We start from the raw sequence: 27333 nt of genomic DNA, 5'->3' as shown, positions 1-27333 counted from the left end.
GTGTTTTTTGGATGGTGCAATTCAATAAGTGAAGCTATGTCCTAAACTGACCTCGATATCGGACCTGCTGTGGTTTAATTGTAACACTGCAATCACCATAATCATAAACATCATCATTAGCACAATCATCATGACCTGAATTTACAGTAAAGCTCAATGACATGACTGCTATCATAAATCACCATTTTTTCCCACTCTGATTCAAAGGCCCTTGTGACTGATGCATATAAGACATAAACATTCAGTGTACTCATTCATAATGTATTTATTTACAAACCATGGTAACTCACTGTCACTGTTGTACATCTTCCTTGTTATGCTGATATGCTTAGCATGAATATGTATTTGCTGCTCACTCTTATGACTAAAAATATGTGATGCTTGTAGGCTGTCTGAGATGATTGAATCACGACTGCAATTAAGTGGATTTGAATCTGTGTGCATACGGAGGACACAGTGAAGGACACAGCCAGATGGAATCTAATTTCTTTACGGCCTGTCAATCTTTCGTTGAATATGTTGCAATGCAAACCAGCCCAGTCTTTCTGTGAATTTTACCACTGATTGGTGGCTTGCTTTCCTGTAGTCTAAGCATTATGTCAGTGTAATTCTGCAACTTTAACACTTAAGCATGTCCAGAAAGAGTCAAGCTGTATTTATTAAGGAGGGCAGATATGGCAGCTTTTCCACAGCATAGCCAAACTATGTCCAGTACTCTTGAAGCTTTCAAAGGGACAGAGATAGGCCGCAGTCATTCACTGCACATGTACCAAGCTGGGAATAATGCTATCTGCTTGCCCTTTGTTGAAGGTTGCATATTTTCAACTAAAACATTGCCGTGACTATCTAAAACCTGCCTCTATGCCATTTCAACCCGCCCTTTATGTGGAAAAGTCTTTTAAAGGCAGCTGACCCATAAAGCATCTTTTCTCCCCAAATCATTTCATTTGTCCATCTGTGGGACTGCGGAGTGTCCACTGAGTTGGAAAATTATATGTGTGCGTGCATGTATGAGCATGTTGTTTACCAGCTGATTTGCCTTGTGATCCTACATGGGTCATGTAATCAATTCTACTTTCCTGCATGAAAATCCAGCTAAGTAGCCAGCCAAGCATCCAGCTAGGAAGCCAGACAGGCAGTCTGCACAGGCGGCTCCTTTGGGGAAAGTGTGCTGCTTGTATGCTCACAAACACTGCCACTCAAACTTCCATCTTCTTCAAAGGGATACACAGTCATTAGATATACAGGCGAAATAAATAGCTCAGCCCCTGAGAAATCTCGCACCCAACTACCTCATTTACTAGTTTACATAACGCACTCATTACCAGTGCGATGAAGTGTAATGCAAGTCTGCCTGACATCCACTCTCTGTGAGTATGAACTAGTAGTAAAAATGGTAGAGAACTGGTTGTTATGATGACAAAATCCCATTACTATTTTCCTTTCTCTTTTCACCTTCTTTATGATCAAATGTTGGTTTACCAGGCCTTAGTTTATACATTTTTGTTCTTTTAGTGTATTTAACATATATTTGTCAAGTTATAAAACAGCATTAGAGAGATTTCATTGGCTTAAAAGAACTCTGCTGCCACATATTAATGTTGTAGATTTTGGTTGTCTCTTGGCATCACAAAAAAAATATTTGCTGTGCATTATGATGTTAAGCATCATATACACTGTATGACTGGGTGATGCATTGTGAGGTTAAATTGTTATTAGCATTGTTTGCATTAATTTTGACACCTTAAAGTGAAGTGTATCCAGGTTTAACACCAGCACCAGCCCCTGGTATTTAGGAGCAGCTGTTTTCCCAAGGTTCAGTTATATCAACAGTTTATTTTGGGTCCCAATAGTAACACTTGTTAGCTGAGGGCTAACGCTGTATCTAAAACCCTTGATATCTTTAGGGGGTTCTTCAAACCCTCTAAAAGTCAAGCTCCTGATTCAATGGTAAGTGTGGGCTGTTATTCAAAGTAATTCTTTGCTTCACTGTTTCACATTCAGATATGCAGCTAGTCTGCAATTTAGGCTCATTGTTTTATACTGACTGCAATGAGAGGCCTTATCCAAATCAACTCCTTCAAATATCTGCAACACATCCTGCAAATTAATTCAAGAGCCACGTCTGCCTGAGACATTAGTTATGACTTTCCATACACCAAAGGGCATTGAGTCAGTGCTGGTATAATTACAGTAGGGATGCATTACTTTTTAATTAGTGACCTGGGGTAAGTTTCTCAAAACATTTGCTTGCGAGAGCAAGTCTTTTGTTTCCCTATATGGTCCTCTCAAGAACGGCTGCCAAAAAGTAATGATTATAGCAATAAATGGCTGATAGTTAGCATGAGTCTTTTAAAATCTAATGGTGTGCTTTTTTCTCTCTTGGAGAAGATGGAGGTCACACCAGTGAATCTATTTATATATCATGCATATGTGCATTCACTTAAAATCTGTACAACATGCTGCACAATTTGTATTGTGATGGGAAGGAAACTTTAGTTTTTGGAGCATGAGCCTTGAATGCCTCTTACCTTTGCTTCAAAAATCTGTGGTATGGTGTCATCCTGGAAAATGATTTATGTCATCACATTTTTATTTGCCTGAGTACAATCTGTCCGATGTCCCAGCAACATCTGGCAGCTGAAATTAGATCAGGGGCAAGTGAAGGTTCATAGAGTACAGGTTTTTTTTTTGGGTGTGATGTGTAACACTTAACAGTCTAAAAAACGTGTATCTTTTGAATTCACCCCTTAGTCACATCTAAGTCCCAAGTCAAGTGAGCAGAAGCATGTTTCAGGTAGAAAGAATGACAGAGAATGAATTGTGTATGGAAAAACTATTCAAACTGCATAAATTCAGTTATTCTTACAAACATTAACTGAAGAGATGTTTTAACAAACCACTTAGTAGAAACAATTTCATCTCTCTGTCAATTTTGTGTTTTTAACAATTACACACTGAAAAGTCTAGCACTAGACTTCTGTGTCACATTTGTGTCACAGCAGCAGAGGAAAAAGCCAGTAATCTTGGTAAATAAGAGTGTTCACTCATGTACACTTTGCAATCTTCTACTGGGTTTCCAACTGCAAGTTCTCATATTCAGTATATTGTTTATTTTCCTTTTTTGGTTCCCTGCAGCATTGTAATCAAGAACTTATGCTTTGGCCTCTGCAGTAACTGGATTTCAACAATAAGCTCATCTACTCATTATTTTGGTTGCTTGGCCCACAATTGACTATTTTTGTCCAGTTTGTCTTCATCAGCATGATTTTCTGCTGCAGCAGGCAGATGTTCTAGCAAAAACGTTCTTATAAACCTACTGTACACTACCTGCACAGCACCAATGAACACACATGGTTAGCAACTGGCTGATGAACACAGAGGAGGCATTTCCCCCCCAAAAGGTCTTGCAGTGCAGTGCAAAACTAAACTAAAAAAACTAAACTAAACTAAAAGGAGAGTGAATATAAAATGGGTACATTGACTAGGTGGCCATAAATGTAACTTCAAACATATGGTAATGTGAGGAAAACTACAATGAAAAATATGACTTTAACGTTGGCTATCTTTCATGAGTACAGAATTAATATTGGTGGTCAAACAAGTCAATCCTCCAGATGTTCATTATAAATATCACAGAGTTTAAGTTATCAGCTTCTTTCAAGCTATGCTAATGAACAGGTGTGTGAATCCAGTTTCTGAATGATTTACAGCAGAGAGGATACAGCTGCAGTAACAATAAGTGAGCAAGACAGAGAGTGAGTGCAGAGTTTGGGAATGACCACTGGATTGAATGAGAATGAGTCCATTGTATTATCTCATGGGGCGTGCGTGTATGTGGCCTTTCCACTAACCCTGTGATAAATGAAAATTACACCTGTAACTGTGAGAGCTAAACTCAAAAATGATGGTGACAGATGTGATTTTAAAATGCTTCGGAGACATGGAAATTAAAAATTCATGACAGAAATGAAACATTTGACTGATGAAAAGTGAAATTTCCTTAGTTAAAATAAATTTTCATTAGACTAAGATAAAAATGAAAAGGTGCTAAAATGAACATTGGATAATGTAATATGTGATAATGTGTGTTTCTGCTGCCCTCAAAGTGGCCAAAAATGGAAATGTCCTAATCAATTTCTTTAATTCTATAATAGATGAAATTGGACGGTTAGCTTTAAGAGGGCCAACAGAATTTTTTTTAAACACTAATAATTATCCTTGTTTTGTATCCTAAGAAATTGATACATCAAATATATACAGTCAAGCCCGAAATTATTCATACCCCTTTTGGACATGCCACTTTTTGTTCAAATGTAAATTAAAGCTGACTGAAATATTTTTTTTACCACAATGATGCCTTTTGTACATCGTCTTTTTATCTTCTTGGAAACGCATATGTCACTTCCGGTCAAAAAACAACTTGCTGGTTGAATAAAAGTAACTTTAAGTCAAAATTTGCCAGGGGTATGAATAATTTCGGGCTTGACTGTATGAGATGAGTGGTAGATTAGCTGCATTCTGTCCAAATAGCATGGACAGTACAGTATGTAATGTATTGGTTCTGCAAAACCTGACCTTTCCCATCACATCACTGTCATAGTCCTCCACCTATAAGTCATCCAAGAACTGCTTGGCAGCCTGGTTTAGCAGCTGATCATGATTTTCCTTTTCCACTTAGCTGCTCAGTGTTAAATAACTAAAGCACACTGTGCCTTTGGTATTTTCCAATTACCATCACCATCCTTGTATACTTAACATCCAATCAAAGACTTTTGGTGTGATGGAAGGATTTGGGAGACACAGTTTTTAGTCATGGGGTGTTCTGAATCACATCTGTTTGCACACAGCACTGCCCCTGACCAGTTGATTTTGTATCTTCTACAAATTTTTTTTGATGCAAATGTTTTTAACTCAGCAGTATGCTGAACGGTCTCTGCATCAAACTGTAGGGTTGTTGTGGCGAGTTTGTTGATATTTAGATTGCCTTTGATGTGCTTAGTCACACTTTGTTGAACTCCCCGAATTTGATTTTTCAAACAAATACATTTGAATTTCGCAGCCTCTCTATAACTCCCATGGAGATACATTTGATGTTTGTTGCCAGGGATCATACTGTGCCATGTAGAGATGCATACATTTGTTGCCGCCTGCAGTAGCTGTACTATATAAGCACAGTGGCTTTAAAAATATATCACAAAACATTCATGGACATTGGGTAATTTTTTCATGTATGTAAAGATAGTTTTTTTAGATTGTTTTTACCGAGAGATTTAATATTAAACTTTTCATTAGCCTCATAGATTAAAGTGATCTTAAACAATGTGGCATAGATAATTTGTCCATAAGCTCAGACATGTCACATAAATGTCTTCTATGGTTACACTTCACCACACTTTTCATGAGTTATTGTTAACCCGCGTGCTGATGCAAAATTATATATTAATGCAATGTTAAGAAGATTGGGCTGCTCCATCTCACCCCTGACCACTGTATTGAACAGATGTCAATTGTGGCAGGCATCAGTAGGTGCCTGGCATTGTTTTCATCATCCCATCATTGGCATCTCTCTCACAAAACATCAGTCAAGTAGGCTAGTCATTCATTTTTTGGGACTTTGTTTTAATTTAGTTGTATTATAGCAAGAAAGGACCTCAGCCCCTATCATTCTAATCTTCATCATCCTAATCCTTTGTTATCTAATGTTATATTTGTAGTTAGATTCAAATGTGAGGTTAATGTGCTCACTATATGCAGTATTATGTTTGTTTAGGTTGTCTTAATTGCACCTGTGTTAGTCAACACTTTCTGTTATTGATTAAAAAAGAAATTGTACATGCGGTGAGGCCGCCTTTCCTCCCGCTTTATTCCCTAAGCAGTCTGTTGGCATTTAATTTTACTCATAAACATAAACAGCTGGCAGTTGATGCTGATGATTTATATCGCATTCATCAGAGATCATACATAAGAGGAATTTGTATGTGAGCATCTGCAGTGTGAAGTGGATTAGTAATTGGATTTCAAAAAATGATTCCTGGAAATTAACATTTGAAAACACGACTTCAGAGATGTGTCTGTCAATTAAATCTCTCTCTCTCTCTCTCTCTCTCTCTCTCTCTCCCTCTCTCTCTCTCTCTCTCTCTCTCTCTCTCTCTCTCTCTCTCTCTCTCTCTCTCTCTCTCTCTCTCTTTGTATCTGTCAATCCGTTAATCCATAGATCGTAACACATCTAACACTCAGTTTATGTTAGTGGAAAAATAGCTTCTTGTTTCCTAGCTTGGAATAATTAGTCAAAAACAGATGGCACATATTAAAAACAATCATTTAACTTGACTGCATGATCAGTCACAAGCTGTAGGACGGAAGGAAGTTTTCCATTTCCTATCAGCAGGACAAGTCTGCATATGATCAGACTAATTGGTTTCTATTGATCATTACCCACAAATCCAGTTATGCAGTATTTATTATTATAAAGCTTACTCAAGTATGTCTTGAAAAATGTAAATATGTTTTTAATGCTGAAATTAAGAGAGTGTGTCTCTGTGTGCTGATTTATGTTGTTTTGAGTCAAGTGTGGATTTTTAGTTTTTACTGGAATTGACAGAGGTGACGAATCATGACGAAACACTATTTTAGGAGAATTGTTGGTGAAATGCTACCACTTTGTTTCTAAATTATTCTTGCATCATTAATACAACATTAAGACAAACATTTACATTTTAAAAACTAAATATAACCTCTTTAGAAAGACTTTATTTGCTGGACAAATAAGAGGTTTTCCAAGTCAAACTCCCTTGTTCAGGTTGCTTGCATGTTCTAAATCCTCAGGGCAATGATGGGAAAGGTCTGATTTGCTTAAGTGTTGTGTTGATGTAGCTTCTATTATAAATAGCCAAAGGACCTGAGACCATTAGTCTGCATTGTTACTTACATAGGTGTTTAGACCCGGTTTATGTTTAGTAACATAAACTGGGTCAGACTAAATTCTACCTTCAAGCTGAATAGTCAACACTTACATTTAAGTGCAGATGGAAAAGAAATGGATGATGTATTATTGTCCTGTACTGTAGCTTGATATAAAAGCCTTGCTGATACATCTTGGGCAGGATCATTTTGATTGAGATTGAGTTATGATGGTGAAATGGAGGGAATAAATATACTGGAAGTTGTGATGAATGTGCTCAGCCAAAGGAATGCTGGATTGAACAGCCCTGCTGGCGTGTTTACTTCAATTTACAGTAGATCTTAATGAAAAAACTCTCTCAATACTTTGCCAAGGAGTACATTGATCATAAGCGCTTAAAGGGGACCTATTATGCTTTTCCTTATTTTCCATCATATATATAATGTTACAATGTTGGCTGTTAATATTAAACATGGCCAAAGTTTCAAATAATGACATAAATGTATGCAGAAGTAATCTCTGTTACCAAGAAGCACCAGCTTCAAACTGCTCTGAACACTCAGTTCTTAACAGTTTTTTGTACTGTAATCTGCTCCTCACATAGCGCGGCAGTTCACTGCTCCGCTCCACTAACATTATGGCATTTTTCCATTGTTTGGGGGGTAGTCATGCTGAGCACTGACTTGAGTTGAGCTGGCATACTGTGATTGTTTTTCCATTACACAGAATGGCAAAGTAAAATAAGTTCAATCAGGACAGACAAGCGAATGAAACAAAAAGAGTTATATATTATACAGATGATATTGTTGATTAGGTATTGTCAAAAGTCTTTGGTGCTTGGACTCTACAGGGAGATTTTCAATCAAGTGACTTGAGCAGTCCTGAGCAGCAGTAAGATAGACCACCCCCATGGAGTCCAGACACTGGTGATAATGGTGGCTGATGACTTCTGCTGAGACTGATTGGGCTGATGAAGTTGACGAAGAGATGCGCTGATGAATGTGCAAAGAGTGGGCAGTGATGGGGAGGTGGTGGGTCATTCAAAACAGCACCAAGAAAGCACGAAAGCAGAGACGGGGGAAAACATATTTAAAAAGACAGCTGCAAAATGATACGCTAACAATGAAGGTGTGTCACTATGCTATTGTTTAGATGTGACCAGGTGATATGAACAGCTGATGTCTTAATTAATGCCCCCAGAAATGACAGCAAGGAAATTAAGAATGAGCTGTGTGATCATAATGACAGAGGGTTGAGAAATACAACTACAGGGGAGAGGATGCAAAAAGATTAGTTTACCTGTTGGAGGTATGTTGGTCATTGGCAGCTCTCCATCGAAAATCATCATCACTGTGGTTGTTTCTGCTTGTACTATTCCTCCCATTAGTTCTAACTGATCTGCTGAACAGCTCTAAATATCCATATTTGGTTGTGTTGAACAGTTTTTAATTGAATAATATTGACAATAAACAAGGTTACTTGGTTAACACATCTCATTAAAATGATGATAAAATGATGGGTTTTCATCAGTAGTAACTTAACCTGACTTTGATACAGCTGCCCCTCACTATGCCCCTCCTGAAGCTAACCAGTCAGAACTGAGTGGGCTCACTGGGAAGGGGGCCTTAAAGATTCAGGAGCTAAAATGACCTGTTTTAGTGAGAAGCTGAACTGAGAAGCTGCGTAGAGGACCAGTATGAGGATAAATAAGGATTTTGGAGACCCAGAATAAAAATATAAAGCTAGAAATGAGCATAATATGTCCATTTTCAATTAATCGATCAATCAATTTTTATTTATATAGCGCCAGATCACATCAAAAGTTATTTCAAGGCACTGTTTAAGCTCTGTCAGAGCATCAGTGCAATAGAATTGGTGCTGGTAATTTCATGGGGATTGCTTTCCTGTGAAATATCTTCAATATGTATTCTCCAAAAATATGTCTGCCTAGGGATTTAGAATAATAATTTCTTGCAGTTCTGTTACTTTTTATTGTTACTGTAGTTCTCTCACAGTCCCTGACTCTATGTCTAATATCTGCCTGAATGATCATCAGCAGTAAAGATAGATAAAGAACAGGCTCTGTGAGGCTGTACTTGGACAATAGTGGGGGTATGAACTGAATGGTAAGATCAACATTCTAACATACAGTGATAGAACTTGCATGTTTATATGAAAAAGCTATAACATTAGCAAATTAGCGTTGAATAAAAAAAGTACAGCTGATGTTAATGGGTATGTAATTAGTGTTGCAGGTCAGACATCAAAGTGTTGGACACATTCTAACCCAATAATCCATACATCCTATGACCATATATGCTTCTACCAAATTCCATAGCAGTACAACCAATAGTGGAGATATATTTCAATAACAACTAAAATTGTCAACCTTCTGAGTGGTCAACCTGCTAGGAGTAAAGGACATGAGACCAAAGCCATTAGAATTCATTGTCTGGGAACCAGTGGCTCTTCAAAATTTCATAGCAATCCATCCAGCAGTTGTTGAGGTATTTCAGTCTGGACAAACACTGCCATCTCTAGAGCCATGCTGCTAGGATGGCTTAAAATGTTCCTGTCATGCTGGTAACGTACTTCATTACCAGCATGACTTAATCTCCCCATAATATCACCTTTTTCCAAAGTAATATGGTGTGTCGCAAAAATGTTGTTTGTTTGGTAATATAAATGTACAAAAATACAAAAAATGCAACAACAAAAAAATCAATAAATAATATATGGAACATAAGAGATCCATATCAGCAGAGGTCTTTTCACATGTCTCACTGATAATAGGTGGTCTTCAAAAGTACTTTAGCTGTTAAGCAAAGCAGCAAAGCAGCAAAAGCAGAGCACACAGCAAAATGATTATAGTCTGCAGCGGTAGCTCCCTTTTCTTGTCTTCTATCATTTTTTTCTTCCTTGGTTTTTATTTTCTTGTACGCTGTGCTAATGCGCTTTTTTATGCCTCTCATTACGGATGCAACTATAGATTTATGTTATTTAGTGGTCTTTTAATGTAAAGTATTACATTAATATAACACCAGTTCCTCACTTCAGCACAGCCAGTGCATTTTATCATCTTCCTATATCCATTTAAGGTCATAAGCATCTACACTAGATTGTAATGGCATAACATTCAGACTTTTGCAGAGTTGGCAATGTAATCTTTATTTCTAACAATGGCAAACATAACAGAAATCTTTATGTAGCCAGAATTAAACTTGAGTTGTAAAATTTGCTTTAATCATTTTTTATTCTTATGGATCTAAGTAACAGGACTGCAGCGGGCCAGCCCTATAAAGGGGAAAGTCTGTCCCTGACTGACTGAGTGATGAAGTTACAGGCTGTAACTTCATCACTAAATCTTGTAATGTAACATCATTGGTTGGCTGTATGTCACCACTTCCTGTATCCATCGTTTTAATGTAAAAACCCTCTAGTGTTTAACACATAGTTCAGCCATATATATGGTTTTGACCTCTTGTTAATATTGGTGTATTCTCTTCCCTTTTTCAGAGCTCAGAAGCAGTTCATGTGGAAATCCAGGAGTTCCATCAAAAGGCATACTGAATGGAACTCAGTTCAACGTAGGTGACAAGATCCGTTATCGGTGCGTCACTGGTTATGTCCTGGACGGACATTCACTCCTCACCTGTGTCACTAATTCAGCTGGTGTGTCACTGTGGGACTTCCCTGTGCCAATCTGCAGAGGTGAGGAAGTTTTATCACTGAACATAATTATTAACTGTGATATCTGTTTTGAGCCAACTTGTCCTTATGGATGACCAATATCTGCCAGTAGGGTGTCATAGGGATTTGATGTTATCGTCATACCTCTGGGTTACTCCAAGAAATTACAAATGAGGAATTGATTGGTTTGCTTTGTCCTCTTGCCATTTGATTAGCATGAATTGCTTAGAGTTAATTGCTTTTTAATGACTGACAGTGTGATGGCTGGTGTGTAGATATATATATTTATATATACTTATACCCATCATATATATATATATATGTATATATATATATATATATATGGTGGGTGTTGGAATCAATTTAATAATGCTGAAGAAGTTGATTTGAACCTCTGTGGCTTAGGTTGATTAAATATTTATTCCTGTAGAACAACTATCTTAAATACATTAATGTTGTACAGTAAGCAGCATTTTTACAGTTTCATTGGAGCTGTATGTAGACTCCTATGGAATAGGAGATATGGGAATGTGTTTTTCTGATCCAGTCTTAACAAATTATGATCTTTTTTTTATTTCTATTACTGGCATACAGTCACCTCTCTTCTTTCACTTCATGGGTACCAACATCAGGTCTCATGAGCAGGACTTAAAGCATTATTTTTAATCTAAATAAGCACACAGTAAATATTTAAATACAACCTCTGTTTTTGGTCATCTGTGGTTTCTCACACACACCAAAATCATTGTCTGTGAGATAGAAAAGCAGCAGCTTGAAAATAAGGTTACAATATTGTAACTGTAGCTCTATAAACGCAGGCCATGCCCTCTTCTGGACTCAATGTGTAATACCCTCCTCTGATCACACACATACAATTGCCTTTGTTACTTTATAATCCAAGCTGCTTAAGTGGAGCAGTAGATGGACCAACACAGCCCACTTAACATCAACATTTACTCGGTGAAACCATTGCTTAACCTCTCAGCAGTCACAGGTCATACAACAGATACCCTGCACACTCCAGTCCCGGAAGAATGCAGTGTACATACAGTAATTGCCCTGGGGGGCAGTTAGTTTTGTCAAGGAATAGTTCGCTACCTAACCAAACTCCTTATAATCTTTGGAACAAAGGAGGGGTTCGGTCTGAGAGTAGCGCCACTGTGGTCACTAAGCAGCAAACAGCTTGGGTGAAACGACAGGGCACACAATTCACTCACTGTCTTAACTGAGATCAGTGCAAAAAGCAAAACTGTCTTGAATGAAACACCTTAGGAGAGGAGCACTATAGAAGCTCATAGGGATCACTTACCAGGACCTTGAGCGGTTCCCACTGGGGGGCATAGACATTCATCACCAGCCGTTATGTCCCCCTGTAACAAAATGTTTTACAAGAGGGTGGGCAAAGACAGGTCTGTTGCCAAAGCCCTCATGACAGGAGGAAATCTGCTGCTGCATACACTTTGACAGTGGCATGGGACAGCTCTTTTTCCACCAGATACTGTAGAGAACTTCTCTCACTGCACATGAAAGGGGGTCTAATCTCCTTTCCCTTCAACCACTTTGCTTTCAAGCCAACAATGGTGGATCCTGCTCTGTCCCTCTCAGGATTGAAGCCTGGAGAGGGTAGTCCAATGTGGGTAATGTGCCTATTGAGCCCACTTTTTGGAACAGAGTCTACCACACTTGGGGAATGGACCAGGGCTGGGTCGTCAACATCCACATCATCTCTAAGTACCACAGCACTGAATGGCAGTCCTGGGCTATCAGGATGACCAACATTTGCTCTTGTCCTAACCTTTCCAGCAGATAAAGAGGAGGAAAGGTGTAAAGCACCATTCTACCTGTTGATGTGGGCAACCTGAACCAGAGCCAGGAAGTGTTGGAGAACTAAGAGCATGGCCTGAAGTTTGAGGAGGTTGATGTATTTTCCCCTGAAGGTCACACACCGCTTATCACACTCCCCAGAGAGGTGGCCCCCACCATGTCATGGACACATCTGTGCTATGGTCACCCAACCCAGCGGTATTCCTGTGCCTTTTGTGATCCAAGTGTGGGCTGGCGAATCACCAATACTGGCCGTGCAGGTGCCCTAGTGGAATGACTGGTTAGCATACTGCCATGAGCCCAGTTGACCTAGTGGTGCAAGACTGCAGATACTCCACCTGCTCTCTTGGCTGGGGGTTGGGGTACTCTTTTTCCAGTTGATGGCAAAACCTAAATGCGTTAGATGCAGCAGCAACCTAGCTGTGTGGAGAAAGGCTCATTCTCTGGACTTGGTCATGACAATGAGGTTGTCTAAGTAAAAGATGGCCCCCACGCCCTGGTCATGCAGCAGCTGCAGTACCGCATCCACACACTTGTTGAACAGGCAGGGAGCCAAGGGATAGCCTAATGGTAGCCTGTAATTGTAGGCTGGTAGTCAGGTGGAGGGCAGCAGCCACGAAGCTGTGATGTTCCGATTTGGCCTTCTCCACCACCAAACCTTCCATAAACGGAAAATTGGCCCATGGCTGGTTGGGATCAAAATGGCTGAGTCAATGGAGTGGCCTCTAAACACATAACTGTACATGCCAATTTCAGTAGATGATTGCATGCATATGTTTGGAGGAGAGTATGGCCCATAAAGTCCAGCAGAAAGAGGGGGGGGGGGGGGGGGGGAGGGCTGTGTGCGATAGAACTCTAACTATTTAATTTTCATCAACCACAGGACAATATCATGTCAATGTTGTGAAAAACTCATACTGAAAAATATAATTACATAACATACCGTATATGACCTTAAAGCAAAAGCATTGTTTGAGGTGTAATACATTTAATTTTCTGACTTTTCTACTGTGTTGTCCAGGACTTGAACCCTTAAAGATGCTGTACACAAGCACTTTGTCTCAGCAAGCTCTTTTGATCACAGAGAGCAAAGAAGATGCTACAATATAATTATGGTTTCTTTCTGACATCTGATTGATGAATGACAGACTACTATAGTGCTCTTCATACCATGCTGTTTATGCCTTGCTGTGTTAAGATGAGAGCTGTCGTCACACTGATACGTATTGATATGTATGTGCACAGCAGGTAGGGATTCAAAGAAAGCTGAATGTAGAACTAATTAATCAGTATTGTTCCAGTTACTTTACTGGAGGTTTAGAACTGAGTGTGAAAATGTGTCATGATGGATACATGATTAGAAATGTGTCTTTCAGATAAATTCTCATGTAAAAATAACTGTCAAGGGAAAACCATGACAGTTACTTTTGTTATTTAGACTGTCACCACACACCGCATGGACAAATAAACATTATCGTAATCATAAGGAGAGGGATTGAAAGCCATACCTAGACAGACCATTTCCTTCCAGTCAAACAGAATAGACTTCTCTTACTGCTATATAATGAAATAGCCTGATCAAACTTGAAGAACTGACCTAACAATGATTTATTGATCGAACTTTTTTTTTTTAAGTACAGTATGAAAATCTTAGGAGTAGGTATTGATGCTGCCTTGTTCTACACTGTGTAAAGTCATCTAAACGGAAGCAAGGATATACTGAAAGGAGTCAAAGATCTCTCCTTCCCATCTTAATATACAATTCTAAGCAATCCCAAAGCAAGCAGAGCAAATTTGCTCATGCCAACTCATTCTACAGTGCAAACCACAGCAAAAAGAAAACGGTTCAGCATATGTTTGAGAAATGGCAAGCTTGGAGGAAACAAAAAGCTGCAGATGCAGGGTTGCTTTCCATTTAAGGATGGTGTTAGCCTCTATTGCCACAGGCCAGAAACATCACTCCTTTTCAGGCCTGGGCACTGCTTGAGCCACTCTCTCCCTCCTCTAAATCCGGCCCGGCTCCTGTATGTGGGCAGATGGTCCTTTGATCTCATTTCCTCAGAGATCCTGCCCTTTCTGCTCATCACCAATTGTTTCACAGTAAACACACAGCAACACAAAATCTCTCCACAATCCACCGTCAACCCCCACATCGTCTCCCAACACCTCAGTCCCTCAACCAGTCACCTCCTTTTGTTACTCCCTTACTCTCTTTCATCTTTGTCCCAATTCTCTTCACCATCCTCTTCCAACTTACAAAGTCCACTGTGTTTGTCAACTATTTGTGTGTGTACAACTGAAAGAAAGACAGAGGGAGAGAGACAGTAAAAGAAAAATGTGCAGGGAGATAGACAATACCCATTTCCCATACGAACCCTGTGTTCAAAGCAGGATAAAGAAGCACTTTTCAACCCGGTTTGAGCTGTATTATCAGATTTAATATAAGTATATTTTTCTGGACAGAGCTGTCAACTTTCATTTAATTAAAAATTGTCACTGCAGTATTTACCCTGCAGGGACAACATGGAAGAGCATAAAGTCAAAGTGTCAGTAGTTAATAATTATAATCAATTGTATAGTATTTTTTTTCTTTAGCTGGTCTCTCATTATTTTTTAAATGATCTTTAATATTGAGAAAAGAACGGTTTATGTCTGCTTTTATGTCTACTATATCAATGGTTCTAGTAATTCTACAATGAGTCTGTAGTAAACCTATAGTTACTGTAAAGCCATATTAGTGTCAGCTTATCCTGTATTTATCCTGTGTCACTGCCTCTTCAAATGGTGACAATAAAACCTGAAAGGTTCAGATAGATAGACAGAGAGAGATACGTGGATAGACATATGGGGATGAGTTAAGACTCAAAGAGACAGAATGCTTGCCATAAAAATCCAATGTCCAAGCGGAAAAGTTGTGAAATGGAGAATGAATGACTATTCTAATCGGGAGTTGCTACTGCCCCTCCCAGGAATCCAAGTCGATTCCTTCCATCTAAATAGTCTCTGGACATTCATTAAAGCAGGAAGCGAGACAGCAAACAGGGACAGTGTGATAACATGAGAATTTGTTCTATTGATACACTGTCATTCTTGTTGCCAGCCACTATCCAACAGAATAAGAAAATTAGGGCACAGTAAAACGTTGCTCCTTTAAAACATTTCCATGTCAGTGACAGGAGTAAACACACAATTTCCTCTGCAGTGCCTTTTCAGCTCTCTACTACAGAAATAAAGAATTAAAATATGAAAATGTGACTTTCCTACTTGCCCTTTGAAAAGTTTTTTTCTGTCCAAGTAAGTGCAAAGTTGTCCTCTCCAGTTAGAACAGATATGAAAATAGCTCTTCACCAAGCTACTGCCATACATCCTTACATTACATTCATAAGTGTGAAAACAGGCACCATTTTAATAGCTTTTGGATGAAGAATTACATCTCCAATGTGGGCCCCCACATTCAATATTCATTGATTTCAGAAGACTCATATGGTGATGTGAGGATTATTACATGTTATAAAAAACTAAAATGGCCAAATCCCTTACTCTTGTGTAGCATTATGATTGGTGCTCTGGTGCCATATTGCTCACTAAATCAACCTCTACTGATAATTCATTTAAAACCTGAAATTATGGAAAGATGGTCACTATAATGAAATGACCTCCAGAAATATGCATGATGCAATATGTATTGCATCTCTGCACCAATTTCAGATTGCATTACTATCCCTCCACCCTATCAATGTTTAACATGACTTGCAGCTGAGCAAATGAGGGACTTACTGTAGACATAGTCACTGCCTATGCATTAACACGAGGATTATTACAAAGGAAAAACCTGAGGTACTGTGGAAAATTATACATAAGTTCATTCTCTTCTATCCTTGGGGGTGAATATTTCTAAGTAGAAAGACAAGTGTTGTATATCTGATCAAAGTCAGGGGGAGAGAGGCTTAATCCCTCCTCAAGTAGCATTAGATTGCTGATGCTCGGGATGTAAATGAGCTCAGCTAAAGCAGTCCTAATCCTCACCACCATCTTTTTTTCTACGCTACCACCGTTTTTAAAAGAGACAGATCCTTCGTCATCTTTAAATCCAGAGCATGCTCTAATGATTTGCTAAGGAACACATTGCCCAGCATTCAGTGCCTCTTTTATGTCACTAAACCTTGTTGGCAAACTGTGCCTCAAATGCTGCCATGCATCCTCGTGAAACATTGTGCAGCATTTGCTTGAATATATGGAACCTGTAAGGTATTATCCTGCTGAAGCCATTTAAAATTCCCAAGCTGTGAAACATTTTTTGAGCCTCACACAGCAGTTTGCCAGTTCATGATTTACAGTATCATGCATGGATGCTTCGAAAGGAAACTGTTAAGAAACGTGTATCGCGATGTCTGTATGATAATGAATGACTCCCAAGCATCTACCTCATTTTCTCATGTGATTTAATTTGCTACAACTCCAGACACATTAATGAGTAATAAGTGAGGTTACTATAATTAAATGTGATTCTAGAAACCTCTCCTTTGCCTTCGAGGAAGCCCTCTGCTGAAATATTGGTGATTAATCCATAGCACAACCAGAGAGTCCCTTGCAGCTTTTTTACTTTACATTTTTACTTTTTACTACTCTTTAAAGTGCAGACAACAGCAGGCAGTTACCACAGCTTCATCCACCATTTTCAGTCTATATACAACAGTATTTTTGTACCTGTCACTCACACATTTACACATGGCTTCTTGCTGCTACCACCTCAGTTTAATGATGTTCAACTATGATCAGACTATTAATGTTATCATGGAAACCACTTCAGAGAAAACCCTAAAGGAGATTTTTTTTTTAATATTTCTTCCTGAATTCTGTTCCGGTGTACAAAGATCTGAAGAACAAAAAAGAGCTTTCATTTTTGTTTACAGTTTGTTGGAGCCTGTGTGTCTGTATTTTGCTTTATTTTTCTATGATAATGTCAGTGGCATCATTTGCCACGGTGGCAACGGTATGTGCTCTGTGCCTTCCAGTTGAAGCCTAACATAAACAGCACTGCATGACAGCCTGAGGTTTCTTTTCTCTATCTGCATGCACCTCAAGGCCTACCTTAATTTAGTCTTATCTACAGCGCTAAATCTTTCTGCTGTGTGTTGATTTATGATTGATGTATGTATCAAGTTTCATTATATGATGCCCCTAGGCCCTAGCAGATGCCCTGCAGATTCCTGGATAATTATGCTAGATACATAACTTCCAATATAACAATATGAAAATGTGGACAGTCTTAGTAAATATGCAGTTCAGATACCACTTCCAACATGTCCAGTGCGCACTGAAAGAAAATTGGCACTTAAGTTAAAAGGCAAATGCACTTTTACACTACATTTTTCTCCTCACTATTGCAAATTGAACTTGCATAATATGCTTATTTAGTTATAATGAATTTTCTAGTATTCACTGCCAGCTGTTGAAAACTATGTTGCTTTCAATTGTAATCCATTTACTGTCCACTTTTTCTGCCAGACCTTAAATTGAATTAAATAAATTTGCAAAATTTTAGGTTGTCTGTGTGTGTGTGTGTGTGTGTGTGTGTGTGTGTGTGTGTGTGTGTGTGTGTGTGTGTGTGTGTGTGTGTGTGTGTGTGTGTGTGTGTGTGTGTGTGTGTGTGAGTGAGTGAAAATGCCCAAAGTCCTTGCAGGGATCAATAAAGTGCAGTCGCATCCATAAGATGGAATACTCATGGTGATGACAATATGTGACATAATGCATCATAAATACCTATAGTCAACTCTGCTGGGTTTCACAATTAGTTATTTGTGGTGGCACTGTGTAGGAAATCAATGTCACAGTGTTTGGAGTGAGTTTATAAAATGCTGGCCACATAAATTTATTAAAACTGAGTTTAGTTTGTGGTTTTATGTTTATGTTCAGGCTAACATATCATTAAATAACCTTCTCAGACTCTCACACTCTGTATGTGGCTGCTAATAATTTTCAGCCCACTAATTTATCATTAAAGTTGCAGTCATCAGTCAAAGCAGCTTCATACCCCTCCCTCCTAACCCTAACCCTGGTTACCGGTGGTCACATTGACTATGTTTTCATGATATATTTTATTTAAAATGTCTGAAATGATTCATTTATTCACTATTTCATGTTGGTGAAACTCTGTTAGAGTATTATGATTCTCACCAGAGATTTTGAAAATACCTCATCATAGCCGACACACTTTCTAAAAGACGTTTTAGTTAGTGAAGAAGCAGCCTCAGACTTCTCTTTGAAACAAATTGTCGACTTTTAAAATCAGTCTGAATTGTAGCAGCGTTCTTTACCAGTGTGGAAGTGTTGGACTGTGTTTAGATGATAATCCAGTTGTAGATTAAGTAATTAAGGTTTTGAAAACGATCATGTTCTTTCTTCACTGCAGCTTCACTATCCCAAGCAGCCCTGGCAGGTTTTGACCAGACCAATTTTAGCTTGAAAATACCTAGCTGGATTAAATAAATCACTGTCTGAGACAGGTGGATTCTTCAATAAAACATTTAATGCATTGCTGCTCAGTTTTTGTGTAAAATGAAACACTTGAGATTTCATTTAAAAATGGAGCTGGAACATACAGTATCATCCAAATCAATGACTGTAAAGTTACAAGTCTTGTTTTGTGCTGTGTATTGTTGCCAGGAAGGCAACCACAACATTAGTAAATTCAGAAGTGCTTTGGGAAATTGAATAAGAAAATAGCGCTGGTCACGAGCGGTCTCATACAGTATGTGTTTAAAAACACTTATTTCCGGCATTTATATATCTCATGGCATCAAATACAGTTAACTAATACTGTGTAATGAGCAGTTTTATATAAACATGTTTGATTAGTTTTTGTGTGTAATAAAGGAATTGAATCACAGCTAGTAAAAAGTAATTTTACTACCAAACAGGTACCAGTTTTTTAGATACACCTTACTAAAACAAATGCAGTCAACAACTCTAAATTAAATCCTACCTTCATTAAGCCTGTAATTTCCAGTTTCATGTCTTAGGGTTTATTGTAGAGCTGTTGCATTAGACATTATTGGTTATTATTGTATCTAATAAACTGGCAACAGTTGTTTTGAGTTTGTCAGTATGAATATTTAATAATCCTTTGTGTCAGCCAAAATATTTTTTAAACAACATGATCTTAATTTTTCAAATAATGTGAAAATCTTCACACAGTGTTGAATTATATATCGAATATATATATATATATATATATATATATATATATATATATATATATATTATGAAAACAGCTTCATTCTGATTTGTTGTGTGATGGTGACAGAGATGGTTGTTGTGTGTCACTCTGCTGCTTCTGACTGTCAAATCCCAACTGATTAAGTAAACATTTTTACCAGCACCTTTGTAAAAAAAATAATGATTTACCCAAAATATTTTTATTTTTAGGGCCAAATCCACTTTGACAGACAGACATTTTTGTTTGCCTTTGTCAAAAAACCACTACAGTGATAACCAATGGAAGGAGGGAAGTATGCTGTAACAACAACCAATATTTAATTACTCATTTATTACTATTTTAAATAATTTCATGAAATAACAAATGCTTTAAAACACACACACACACACACACACACACACACACACACACACACACACACACACACACACACACACACGTACACACACACGTAATTCATAGTCGTGACAATCAACAGAGGTTAATGCAAGCTGTATTTCTGTTTCAGGATATGTATAATTTGTGTAGTTATAGTTTTGGTATTATGATGGTATCATGACTGACTATAGGAGAGGGATAACATATGCCATTTTAGGAAAACTGAAAATAAGGTAGATCATAGACTTTTGACTGAGTTGTATGAGGTGATTCTGTAGATAGGTAGGTAGACACTGGACTGGTGTTGATGTTGAGGCCCTCCTGCAGAATTTGACATTTGATTTGTTCTTTTCTACTCCCTTCTCTTTTATCTCTCTTACATCTCTCTTTGTCTCATTCTCTTTGTACCCCTTTGCTCACCACTCATGTCATTCCTTTCTACTTATCATTTTGTCTTTTCTCATCATCTCTTTTACACTTGTCCCGCTCTCATTGTCTAACAATTCTCCACCACTTGTGTCTATCTCCCTTTTCCTCGATGGCCCCAAGGACAATTTACACTGCCCTCCTGTCTCTCATCAAGGTTAAAAAGTGATATGGCTCCTTTGGTCAGACTCTTCAGCACTTTAATTTTAGTTTAATTTTTATCCTGTAGCGAATTACTCTCACAAATCTGCTGACACACTTTTTGGAATGCCATCTTATGCATATTGAGAGGATACTATTTGTCACTCAGGATGAGATTTATGAGATGGAGGAAATGATGATTTACACCAGAAACAAACCGTGACTTCACATGTTTTTGTTGTGACAAAGCTGGGGGCATTCGACAAATGAAAGCTTGCCATCGATGTAGCCTTCAAGTGAGAGTATGCCCTTGATATGAATCATATATGTGTGGGTATCATTGATGTCTCACACTGTATCAATTTGCCATCTCTGCCCTTCCTATAAAGACTTTGATCTGTTGCTATGCTTCCGCTAAATGTGTCAAAGGACATGGATCAGTCTAACTAGCAGCCTCTCCTCTCCCGTCTTCTCCCCTTTTTTCTTTATCTTCTTTTGAATTTCATACATCCGCTTCCTTGTTCCTTGACCAATCGTGTAATGCAGCATACAGGAATGTTCCAAAGCTGGCAGCTCTGACAGCCTTGAGTGGAGCGCTGAGCCATCAAAGGTTTCAGCTGGCACAGCTGAGTGTCACATATTAGTCTTAAATGATGTGAAAACTGTGAAAGCCCTGCCATCATTAGAATTCTATGGGGAGAAAAAAACGGATACAAGGATAGAGAGGAGGGTGGCGAATAATAGTAGAAAGATCTGAGAGGGGTTCGGAGGAGAGGAATGGAGAGAGATGGAGAGATATGAGAAAGGGGGGAAGGGGTGAAGAGAGAGAAAAGAGTGAAAAGGGATGTGGAGTGAAAGAGAGCAAGCCACTGTTATGGTAGAGTGCATTAACATTCAACTGACGCGCTGTGTTCCTCACATTGGGGAAAAATATACAATTTCACAGCATTATAAGCCCTGTTTATCACCATTTGTTTGTTTTCTGAAACATGAGGGGGCTCCGTGAACACAATGATGAATTACTGGCTCTTGGATGGAGGGAAGAGAAAAGATGGAGGCGAGGGTGGGGACACACACACACACACACACACAAAAGAGAGAGTTAGGACTTTTCCTCCGACATGAAAATTGCACGGAAGGAAACTGTGACAGAATTAGCACACAATTAATTGGTAAATAGTTCTGGCCATTGTAACTTGTCTGAATGTGTCAATGTTTTTCGCCCCTGTGAGGAAAACATAAGCATCCTTTTAATCATTCTTTTATGATAGTTAGCAATTCTATAATTGCACTGGAATTAACTGTAGCTGGACTTGACAACCTGTGACTGTGTGTGAAAAACAGATACAATTATGTGTTTAAATGGCCTGTGCAGCTCTAGCATCACACCCTGCAACTACAGCATCAGTCTTTTTCCTGGGTTGCATTTATCTAAAGGGACAGGTACAGATGTTTTATGCCTGCAGTCACTTTTTTCCCCCCATGTTGAACTTTTGTGTAACAGCTTTGAAATAACCCAGAGTATGCTCTCACCTCACCCTTCCCCATCCTGCTTTTCTCTTTTGGTGACTGACAGCGGAGGACACATGCGGTGGCACTCTGAGGGGCTCCAGCGGGCTCATCTCCAGCTTTGATATCCCCAGCGGTGACTCCCCTGGCACCGGTGGAGGTGGAGGTGCTGGCGGTCTGGGCAGCAGTGGGGAGTGTAAATGGACCATCCTCGCTGATCCAGGGGACACCATCTCTCTGGTGTTCACCGAGTTCCAGATGGAGGAGAAGTCGGATTATCTGGAAGTAGAGGGATCTGAACCGCCAACCATCTGGTAAGTCTAGTTGTGAGGAAAAATAAGGCTGGAGGGGGGGTGCTTAAATTTAATGATAAGAGCACTCAGTTCTTAATTGTTTCACTCTTACAGAAAGTGTGTATTTTTGTGTGTGTGTTGTATAGTGTTGCTGGGTGTTTGTGATTGATGTGAGATGGGGTGGTAATAGCAAAGAAGAAGATTTAGTTACCACAAGTGTTTATGACTCATATATGATGCGGTGACTGATTTTGTCCACCGCATGTTTTTTTGTGCTACAGTACAGTGAAACTTTTATAGCATGGCCTATATTCTGTTAGAAAACAGTGCTGCCAAACAGAATGTAGGCTGGAAAGTAAGTTGTGAAATCCCCAGACTTATCACAATTAAAGGGATTTGAAAGCATGAAATTAGTTTTAATTGACATGGGGAAGTGAGTTTGATGTTTATTACGTGAGTTTATGGAAGTAATCAAGTTATTTGTGTTGCTCAATATTTACAGCTGCAACAGTTTTACAACCCAGCCCAAGATCTCGCAGAATACAAGAAAAAAAAAACCTGTACAAACTGTAAAATCGTTTAAGAAAAAATGGATGGATGGTAGTGTAGTAGAAATTATGGGTTAGAAAAGAGAAGTTACCAAAAATGAATAAAGAAACTGTAATAGTTTGCAGAACAAAATACAACACTGAAATTATAATCAAACGAGCAGACTAGATTATTCCCAATAATATAACTAATCACAGAATTGTGTCATGGATACTCACAACACAGAGAGAATAAATAAATTCTAGAGTCTAGATTTAGAGATCACAAGAGAGTCGGCTACTGTATCGGCAGTTGTGAGTTTTCTCCAAAGAAGGGGCTTGGGAAGACAAGACTGTATTGCCTGAGGATTTTGTCTTAGTTCTTGGTATAACGAGAAGGCCTGCCTACTGAGATCTTAGAGCTTGCAAAGGAATAAAGGTTCGGGTACACAGGGTTGAACATGCCTGTGTAATATTTTATACATTGGGAGCTGCAAATTAGAATTAGCTGCATGTACTAGAAGCTAAAGGAAAAGAGAAGCCAAAGAGAGAATGTACTAACTGGCATGCAAATGTACCTCTAATGAATTTTTCGTGGGCAAATGTGTGCAGAAAACAGTCTTTTAAATGTGCCCTGTGGTTCTGGTTATTTCATGGAGAAGGCACATGATTATCTTTTGGGCTGTTAAAATTGTAGTGCACATGGATTAGATAGCTTCAACATAGTTTTGTTTAAAAAACAAACACACACAACCATTGGACACTTTGGTTTATGACTTTCTGTTTAGGCTTGATGTAGAAGTCACTCCCGAAATGGATTTGACCCCCAACCTTAAGGCTATGGTTTCTCCATCTCCTCTGCGTCATGTGTGAATGGGAGCATCCGCCAGGTTTATGTGGTCCTGCTGGGTATTAATTATAATTAACTGAAAGAATCTCTAATCAATCATCGAGCTACAAGCCTTGTTGTCCCTTAGAGTTGTCATGTGGAGTCTGAGAGAGAGAGAGAGAGAGAGAGAGAGAGAGAGAGAGAGAGAGAGAGAGAGAAGGAGAGGCAGACAGTGTGTCAGTGAGAGAAGGAGGGATTCAAAACGAGAGGTGCTGAGTGAGGCCATGACTGCTAAGTACTGTATGTTGACGTAGCTAAAGAGAGTGTGACAGGGAGCTGATATGGGATGACACTGATGTGTTTTGACAGATCGTCAGGTAAGCTCCTTCTCTTAGCTTTAAAAACTCCCTAATTAACTCCTTATTGACTGAAATGTCTCTCAATTTGAATGCCTCAGAGCCCCAGTGGCAAATGTTTTGTTGATCTTCTTATCATCTTATTTTTAAGATTAAAGAAAAATAATTCCCATACATTTTGTTGCTATTTATTTTCATCTACCTCTGATCACAAAACATTTCGATAGACTGAAGTAGAAGTTTTTAATAATGACTACAGTGGATGTTGTACAAAGTAAAGATTTTACTGATTGATGTGTTGCAGTTTTATTAGAAGAAAGCAAACTAATGGACTTCTGCACCCAACTTCTCACATTCACATATCATGAAAGCAAGGAATGAAAATCAAATGATACAAAGTTTCAAAAATATTTATGATCATTTATAAATGTAACTAACAAATGATGTATTTCTTTTTAACACTGATCATTAGTTGATGTTTTATAAATGATTGTACTCATTAATATTAAATCTGTGAATAGTTTAAAAAGAACATTTAAATCAAATGTTTGAATTACAGATAAAAATCAGAAATTATTTACATTCAATTAAAATAAGTCATTACTGTGAGGTAGGAAATGCAATAGAAGCACAAATGTTGAGTCACTGGAAAATGATCTCCATCTTATATGCATTACATATTGTATCCATTCAGAGAATACTTTATTATGTCCATCCCAAACAGATCCATGGCATTGTTTCTGTCCATTATCTTATCTAAACATCCCAGCCATCAGGTGAATCTGAAAAATACCTTTGTATTCACTTTTCAACAGCATGGGGTATGTCAGTGTTCAGAATTGCCCATTAGTTTGTTTGTTATGAAGTCCACATAGTCATGAACCTTAAGTGTTAAAGATTTGAACTAAAAATCTTCAGCTAGATTTTCTTTCTTTTTGGAAATTTTGACTCCTGCTGTATTTATTTATCAGGTGAAAGCAGTGCATTTATTTGTGAAAGTTAAATTGTGTGGTAAGCTGTCATCAAGCATCACTTGGATGCTTTGAAACTCCAAGAAGATGCTATTGGATACCGCCAAATGCCAGAAGCTGTCAGGCAGAGTTCTCATTTTAAGCACTACAATCCAGGTGGGAACCTGTGAGCTTGAGTTCAGCGGGGGCCAGAATTTTTAGAGAGATGGATTCAACCCATCCAGGTAAACATACGGACAAGCAAACAAACACGATTCAGGGCGAGCTATTCTCCCATGTCTATAACATTCATTGCTCTTGCTCCTCTCTTTTCTTTTACGAGTTTCTCAGAATATGTACAAGGCCGTTGGACAGCTAAACTTTCCAGTGTCCTAACATATAACACCAGCTGCAGGCAGAGACAAGCAAACTGTCAATTTAGCCTTGAGGTTTAGAGCTACTTAATGATGATTGACAGCCTGAGAACCTTAAAGTCAGTTAGATTTAACATCTCTTAGCATGAAGCTAAGATGAGTTTTTTTTCAGGCACATAGACATAAAGTATGATCCAATTTTACTTGTTATCCTTTCTCAAACTATGGTGTCAAAGATTGTTTTAAGTGATATATGAAATTAAAAATGCAAATTAAGAAACCTTGATCCCTAACAGAGCAATTAAATTCAGTGCTGCAAAACAAGAATCGCGTTGAGTAATTCACAAGCAATAGAGATCAACACATAAATGTATTACTGAAGTTGTATAAATATTTAATTAAATCTGATTCATGTGATGCTTGTAAAATGGAACAATAAGTAATATGTTGTACTTTGCCAGCCAATTACCTGAAAGTGGATGCTGATAGGATTTTTAATGATTGAAACAAATACCTGATAGCTTAAAGTCCACAAAACGTAGGACTACAGGGCAAGAAATATGTTTTGCTGACACCTCTTAGCAGCTTTTAGCTTTTTATCAATTGAAGATTTCTATCTGATCTCTGCAAATGAGTCTATTGATTCCATCATCGTCATGCTGGGGAAGGTTGATGTGAGGCTTCACATCAATCATTGGTGAAAATAGACAAAGAATAAAATAAAAAATCTCAGTTTCTCTTGACAAAAAGAGTCTGGCAAGACCAAAGTAAGCAGTTCTTTGTTATTCTTCTGACCTTTAATATGACTGTACAGCCCTGTTCACAAAGGGCAAAAACAACACGCTGTAGATTACACGTCACTCATTATTTCAGATATGGACATAACATAAAGCCTGAAAGGCCTCTCACATATTAGATACAGTTTCTTGCTTTTATTCCATGAAATTTGATAAAAAATCTATCCTGTCTTATTTTTTCACACTTCACGCTTTCTCGATATTTCCATCTCTATTATCTGGTTTGTAAATTTTTCTAATTATCTACTGTAAACACTTCTGGATGTACTTAGCATTCTGAGAATGCTGTGAGTTTAGATTAGTCCTCCTTCACCATGCGATCTGGCATTATTTTGCTTGCTTGACTGAATATGAACAATCCTGTTCCAACAGAGTGGCTAAATGGTTTTCAGAGGAAGATTACAATATTCAGAGCAGGTTGAGAACAAGAGATGCCCTGCAGATAGATTACCAACTTAGGTTAAATGACCATGTGTATTAGATTCAATTTGTTCTTTCTGGGATTTATTATTGATCTTCACCTGCAAAATATAACCTATAAATATCAAAATGTCTCCAAAAGCTATCCTCAACTCTGATTAGAGAAGAATGCAATGTTTCTTTGAAGGAATGTAAATTGACAATTGACCCAGGTATTCCACCAGGGCAATTAATACAAGAAACTATTGGGTATACAGCAACTGGCTCACTGCTTCTCAGAAGTCCATTTACTGGCAGAAAGCCCCATCTGTATAAGTACCCCTCCAGGGAGTTACTTGAGGAGAGATCGAGATCAATGGAATAAAATATTTTTTAAGACAATTACTCTCTCTTGTCAGATTTATAGAATATGTGAGGGAGGAAAATACCAAATCAGCCGTTGCTATCTTTTCTGACAAATTTGAATTGATCGCTCATTATCTGGGGGTGCACCTACTGTACATATAACCTGTCTCTCTGTAGTAGAGACAGCAGAGATTTCAACTTATCGCTCTGGCCTTGAGGCCACGTTTTGCCACAGTACCTGCACACTGGGACTCATTACGTTGGTATTTTGATGAGATTGCCATGCTCCCTTCAACCCCTCATCCTATCAAATCAGGCACATTTTACTCAAAGAACTATACAGGAAATCTC

At 38.4% G+C, this 27333-nt stretch overlaps 1 protein-coding gene across 1 annotated transcript in view; it reads left to right on the top strand.

Moving 5' to 3' along the window:
* LOC128367032 (CUB and sushi domain-containing protein 3-like) overlaps positions 1-27333 on the top strand; it is a 213590-nt gene that overhangs the window by 31975 nt on the left and 154282 nt on the right. The window contains exons 4-5 of the mRNA XM_053327824.1: positions 10421-10615; positions 22159-22405. Of these exons, the coding sequence (XP_053183799.1) occupies positions 10421-10615; positions 22159-22405 (442 nt within the window). The remainder of the gene's footprint in view (positions 1-10420; positions 10616-22158; positions 22406-27333) is intronic.

This window comes from Scomber japonicus, chromosome 10 (assembly GCF_027409825.1).
Source record: "Scomber japonicus isolate fScoJap1 chromosome 10, fScoJap1.pri, whole genome shotgun sequence".
Taxonomy (NCBI): Eukaryota; Metazoa; Chordata; class Actinopteri; order Scombriformes; family Scombridae; genus Scomber; species Scomber japonicus.
Note: the sequence above shows the minus strand (reverse complement) of the source record. Positions and strands in the feature narration are given on the sequence as shown.